Source organism: Epinephelus moara, chromosome 10 (genome assembly GCF_006386435.1).
Source record: "Epinephelus moara isolate mb chromosome 10, YSFRI_EMoa_1.0, whole genome shotgun sequence".
Classification (NCBI taxonomy): domain Eukaryota; kingdom Metazoa; phylum Chordata; class Actinopteri; order Perciformes; family Serranidae; genus Epinephelus; species Epinephelus moara.
Window position 1 is genome coordinate 30,886,299 of NC_065515.1, and position 7,016 is coordinate 30,893,314.

The 7,016-nt window shown below is 40.4% G+C and overlaps 1 protein-coding gene across 1 annotated transcript; it reads right to left on the minus strand.

Moving 5' to 3' along the window:
- Nucleotides 1-1,643: 1,643 nt before the first annotated feature.
- Nucleotides 1,644-6,762, minus strand: LOC126397244 (protein ENL-like). Its single transcript, XM_050055866.1, has 7 exons — nt 6,656-6,762; nt 6,089-6,187; nt 4,089-4,269; nt 3,661-3,743; nt 3,207-3,338; nt 2,985-3,083; nt 1,644-2,406 (listed from the first exon to the last, which is right to left on the minus strand). The coding sequence occupies exons 2-7, from the start codon at nt 6,098-6,100 to the stop codon at nt 2,350-2,352; spliced, it is 564 nt and encodes a 187-aa protein (XP_049911823.1). The 5' UTR covers nt 6,101-6,187; nt 6,656-6,762; the 3' UTR covers nt 1,644-2,349.
- Nucleotides 6,763-7,016: the final 254 nt, after the last annotated feature.

The window sequence follows — 7,016 nt, forward strand, 5'->3', positions numbered from 1 at the left end:
GGCTGCTGGCAGGCAACCAAAACAGAAAGCTCTCTCAGCCAATCAGAGAGCGGGAAATTTAAGCACTCTTGAAAGGAGCCAATCGGAGCGCTCGGGAGGCAGGGCGGTCGCTGAGCTGCAAATACAATTAAAGCATTTTCTGGTGGTTTTCTCGAGTGACAGCGAGCTTGTCCCAATGGTTACAGCTCTGTTTCAATTGTAAAATGCACATGACGCTAATTGATTAATCGGTGTTCGATTGCATGGCTTTCACATTTAAGCTTATTGCTATTAGTCTGGCAAATGCAAAATCAATAATATGAACAACGAGGCTTATATCTTAATCATACAACTTGTATTTTGGATTTGCACCTTAGTGATATCTTAAATTTGCACTCTTACCTACTTTGTACTACAACTGCTGCACAACAATTTCCCTTAGAATATTTTTTAAAATCTCTTATCCTATCTTAATATGCCACAAAATGTTTCCAAAAATATATTCTTATTGTCAGTATGCTAAATTTTCTAAGTGCACACTTTCCCATTTTTATGTACATAGTCTGCTACACTCAGAGTGTGTGTGAGCTTTCTGATTGACCTAAGGCCAATACCTCTGTGTCATAAACCAGTCTTATAAAACCATAATAAACTCACTATTACTCAGGTACAGTGCTTAAGTACAATTTTGGTGCATTTAACTGGAGTATTTCCAGTTTATTCAACCATTTTAATCTCTACTCAGCTACATTTCAGAGGGGAAATATGATGCTTTTTATTCTACAATCAACACTCAGTTCCACCTGGACTGGCTATGTTAAAGTAACCACCTGCTTACATGTAATGCATCAAAAATAATCATCCAATAACATAACAACATATTGTCAGGGGGACATTCATGCATGCAAAATCAATATTATTGATACTGTAAGTGCATTTTTTTCTTCCGAATGAGTATATATTTTAATAGTGTGGTATTGCCACTTATACTTGAGCATATTATCTCATTATGTCTTTAATCACTTGTGACAAGCACATTTGAATATCAGTATAATTTGTATTAATGAGCAACAAGCTGCTTCCTTCTCTTTTCCCACAAACATGGCAGCTTTTTTGAGAAGATAATTTGATTGTATCCTAATGTTAATGTGTCGCACATCAATTAATCTTAAGTGATGCATTTTCTGCATCACTGAGATAAAGGTTTTCTAAATGTGTCTATCTTAATTCATGTGTTATAACCTCATACGCCACAGATAGTTACACTGATTTCGTTTAGACTCTGCTTAAGATCTGAAATGTTTAATCTGAGCAGAAAGCAGTTTGTCCCCTGATTGAAGACATCTCTTTTATACAGAGTCAGTGAGTGAGGGCCCATTGCAGTCAAGTCTCTGTGGTGCTCAGACTTTGATGTGAGATTATCGGGCCTCAGCTTCGGGACAGAAGGTCACCACTCTCTCACTGGCTTGGTGCCTCCCCTTCTTCCCCTGCCGCTCAGACTGATTCAGTCTGCCTCTCAGTCAAATCTGAGTAAAAGAAGTCCCACCTGGCTGTCAGACAGGAGGGTGTCCCACTGGTATTGAGACATCAACCTTTAAATCCTCCCTTTCAATATACAAGGAGAGGGAGAACTACAACATAAAGCCATGCTCCACAGGTTTCACACACATCATAGAGTTTTATTATAGAAAAAGAACAAACTTAAAACTTACCAACAAATACAATTCATGAAAAAAAATCAAGAATGTTCAGTAGATATTACAGTACATCACTTTCACTTGATAACAAAAATTCTTCAGTCACTGTATCCTGCATTGGAAGATGTAATAAAAACCTGAGCAAACATTAAATACATTTAATAAACAATTTGGGGGGGGGGGGAAACTCTCAAGACTTCATATTCAGCATATCTGCAGACACAACTGGTTTGTCAGTCCAGGACAGGCTGCATTATACATCTGGCCACCCTGCTTCTCTACAAACTGTGTCTGAAGTGAGTCAAATATGCTGCAACAAATTCTGGATGATGCATCTCATCCATCAAACAGATTGCAGCTAAAAACAATTTTTTTTAGGCAAATGTGGAGCAGCAGTCTGTAGGCACATACAAAGCTTCTTCAGATATTCTAGTTGTACTATTATTAGTGGTTCCCCCCAAACAATACTGACTTATCCACTCAGCAGACAGGAGTTCAGTGTAGAACAGTCACATGTAGAGAATGGCTTGACACAGTATTTGCAAATGATCATTGAGAAATGTTGTAGCTCAGCCTGTGCGTGCACGTTCTAGACAAAAACAACAGCTCTTGCTGCTTCCACCTCTGTTGTCTGCTTTTGAGTAGCTTTGCTCTCAGAGTCTTTTCAGGCCGTTCACAGTGCTCCTGTGTCGGCGTGGATGCTGCCATCGCTTCCATCTTTGCTGGGTTCCTGAAGAGAAAACATTTGGATGCACATGAGCTCTGTCATCATCTAGAGACACAATCCCTCTCCACAGATTCAAAATCTGGCATTTCTATTTTAATGTGTGGTGCAAGTAAATTATTTACTGCTTTCATCAGGGTGAACTTTACCTAAAATAATAAACAAAATATTGACTTCTCAGTGGGAAACTAATTAGTGTAGCAAATAAATAAATAAAGACATCAGAAAATCAGCTATTTAAACCTTTCTGAATGGAATAAATGGAGCTACTACTACTACTTCACTGCTATGTCTCATTACAATGTATTATGTACACGCTGCTCCTGCAATCAGCCAATCTGAACTGACAAATCGGGGCAATAAATACACAAAGAAGCAGGTAAAACAAGATTTGCACTACTTGGGCTGGATTTCTGGAGTTAAGTTGTATTTTCAGATGCCTGTGTCAGTCAGTGATGAAGACTGATTAACTGATTTTAACAAACGCATTGCCAAATATGCAATACTTATTTCATAAATCAGCATTGAGATTGATTGGAATGATTAATGAAGTTATGAAAATGTTTTAAGTTATGTTGACCAACCTCTGTCACATGAGAGGTCTTGATCTTCTTCGTTGGGGGTATTGAGGAGTCTGGACTGGACCTTGATGCAGCCTCAGTCTCCTGTGGAACCACTATTACCTAAAATAGAGAGGCAACAGTTATGTGTTTCTGTTTTACTTTTTAAAGCCACTGTGCATTTTACTGACTCCATGAATACTGAAATATTGGCCAGGGCCTTTATTTTGCGTCGGGCAGCCTCACCCCTCCAGCTTTGGTCAGCTTTCTCCTAAAGTCTTTTGCGGGGTTGTTGAACGTGAGCGTCTCACTGCGCAGGTGGTCACCCTCGGGCTCAAGGATTAGGTTGTACTTGAAACACACCTTTTTTGGCTGCTCCTGGATGGAAAAAAAAACAAGAGTATTTTATTGATAAAAAGTCTCTTTCCACATTACGGCACTACATACAGTCAAGCCTCTCAATACCGGCATATTTCACAACAACAGATAAAAGATGAATGAGGGAACTATCACAGTAGATATCCATTAAGTAAATACACACAGCTGTTTCATTTCAGTGTGCTGGCTCCGGCTAATATTCCTGAGAGAAGCTTAGTTGCAGAGAGGGGGACAATTAAGTTGGCTAAAAGGTATAACATGCTCTTGAGAAATTTCATTCACAAAAATATCTTGTTTATTTGGACTTTTCATTCCACTTCACCTTGTTCTGGAAGAAAACCTCAATATGCATGAGGAAGCCTGCAGAGCCCATCACCACCACTTCGTATGGAGGCTCCCTGCACACTGCAGATACACACAGATATCTCGTTAGACATACTGGTTGTTACAGTGACATTAAACTAATATTATTCTGAGCACTCAGAGAACTGGGTTTTGTGTGTGCAGAAGGCAAAGCAGTCATTTTTCTTTCCTTTTATAAAAAGAGGGGGCAGCAAAGCTAACAACCTCCCCTGACCAATTTCCTGGGGAAAAACCTACGCACTTCTTTTGTGTTTTTAATGCGTTATTCTGCACTTTTTAATACCTTTTTTGTAGTACATAAAGCACTTTGAACTGCCTTAGTGTATGAAATGTGCTGTATAAATGATTTTGCCTTGTGAATGTTCAAAAATTATTACTTCGTCATACCTCTCTTGGGTTCGGGGTAGCTCTTAGGCAGGTGGAAGACAACTTTTTCTACAAAGTGCTTGATGTTCACAGTCTGTGACCCTCTGACAAAAACAGTCAGGTTGTGGGTTGAGTCTTCTGATGCTTCTTTCTCTCTTAGTTGGACTCTGTGGCCCAACACCAGATTCACCTGAACTTCACGCTGAAAGGGACAAAAACAGAAGAGTAAAATACTGCACTTTATGGGACAAAGAAAGAATGAGGAGGACATACACATTTACATCCAATGCCTTACACAGAGACAGGAGGTATGATCACTAGCTTATCACATGACCACGATTCAATACTTAAGTCATGTGATAACAACTAAGGTATCCATGACAACTGAGCCCACTCCGTCCACTGATTCAGACACAGATATGCAGTGAAAAAGTCCAGAAAAAACAGATAAGTGGCCCTTGAATTAAATCATAGTAGTGGTTGTGTTATGATGAACAGCCAAACTGTCCCAGCAAAATCCTTCATCACAACCACCCATTTATATATATGTAAAAAATGCCATGAATAGAGTTAAATCAGGTAGTTGTGTTGGACAAGAATATGTTACAGGGAAACAGAGGAGAGTCCCAAATAGCCTATATATATTACAGGTCAAGTGTTTAATATTTAGTGGCATCTAGTGGTGAGGTTGCAGATTGCCACCAACTGGAATTTCTCCCATGTGCCAAACTAGTAACCACAATGGTGGCTGAAGCAGAAATGCAAATGGCCCAGTGTTTGGTTGCTCTGTCCTGGGCTAGTGTAGAAACAACATGGCATACTATGTGGAAGCAGGTCCCCAGGAGTCGTGCCAAGCTTCGAAACCAATTTTCCCAGTAGCCAAACAGTGGAACTACATCTGTAATGTGATGCCCTTTGGCCCCAAGAGACTTTTTCCCATAAACTTTCATAGCAAAAGAGAGTGGATACATATCTTTTAGTGTCACAACCCCCATGAAATGACTCATTACACAATCAGAATTTGATCCATTGGGACCATAATATTTTCAAAGTCCATCAGAGGCACATGATTAAAATATTTTATCTGCATTCAAGGTAGCGGAGCACTAAACCAGACATAGCCAGCTAGATTGGCAGAAGCAGCTCAGCCTTGCAGCAATTTTTTCTCAGTGGCCACTTGCAGTATTGCAGTCAAAATATCCCCTGCAGCCCAAAAATGATTTCTCCCATAGACAGGACAGGGCTGACATGATATGTCAAACTGCAAACAAGGTCAATTATGAATCTTTATATTTTGAATTTCTGAGCCATGGTGGTTTTATATTTGTTGAACTTTGCTCAAGCCAAGAAAAACATTTAAAAATCTGTGACATCATCTCAATGTGCAGTCTATGTACCGAGTGGGAACTCACAGGCAGGGCCAGCAGGAGAAACACTACTGAGCATATACAGTGGGCTGCATAAAGCAGAAGTAAACCCAAAAACTACAATACTTTTTTGGCATACGTGCCAAGCGAGCAACTCCATTAGAATGAACAGGCGCCATCTTGGTGTCCAGTATTTAGTTATTATTAAAATCGATGGACAGAAGTCTCTAGTGCTCCTGTTTTATGGGGTGTACAGTGCGAAAGCCGGTCATCCAGGTCATTTTACCTGGCAGGTGGAACTTTTTGGGCTTCATGCGCCAGTGAGCAACTTTCACAGGAATACCCAAGGCCCCTCCTCCAATGCTGTATCCAGGACTGTTTAAATCCATACATGAAAGAGGACCTGCTCCTACAGTATATAGATACAAACAGCTCATACTAAGGTAATAATGGGACTATTATTAATTGTGGCAGGTGGTAATACACTAAGGAAAACATAGTAATGAATATCATATTCAATTTCTGTCAATATATCCAACTAAATCCTCCACACTGATAACGGTATATCCTGATGTATGAGCGTCCTGCAAACATGGCTCCAGAGCTTAATAAAGTTCAGATTTTTTAAATACACACACGTTACAGTAACGTTACCTTGGGGTCCATGTTTCTTTGGCAGTATGTGCTGCCCCAGCCTCTTCTCTTCAATCCAGCCTGGAGCTCCCCTCGGCCCCCTCCGCTTCCAGACGACTGCTGGCAGGCAAGCAAAACAAAAACGTTTCTCCATTTTCTTCACTTTTCGATTGGACTTGTTATCCACACGCTGAATAGGGACACCTTGTATGCAGGTGCCAACTTTATTTAGCTGTAAATACAGCAGAAAAGACAGTAATGCATCACTATCAGTTTTGACTACTGTCAGGGCCAACTTCCTCTTCACGCTGTCATGACACAAAATAAACTTGCAGTCTATTAAAGCTACAAACGTAAGCCAATCTCAGTCGCCAAACATCCATGTTACATTACACAGCAGTTACAAACTCCGCTAACTGCAACGTAGACACACAGCCTGCATACAATACGTGCCGCGGTTAGCTTCATGCTAGCGCCACTTTTTATCCTCTCACCCAAATGACCCTCCGAACATGAAAAACACGGCACCACGAACTACAATAAATCGTCAAACTTAAATGAACATATATGAATATGGCGCTAGTGTACCTTCTCACCTGTGAATACAGCAGAAAACACCGTAGCTTTGACTACTGTTTCTACTCTTCTCTGACTACACCAACTTCCTCTATGGAAGACTAACAGTGCCAGTCGCCACCTCTGCATAGCCGCTACCGCCATCTACTGGTGTCACTGGGTATCACCTTAAATTCTAATTGAAATCACAGAAGGTGAGTTACGCACTGTCTTTGAAGTTACACAGAGCCCTCAAAAAACAATAATAATAAAAATAATAATAGTGGGGGACCAAGATTATACCATAAACTAACACAACGACAATTCCAGGGTGCCACATACTGCTGTCCTCGTTGTGAAGGAAATCTCAACAGCTTGTGACTGGTCAACTCGT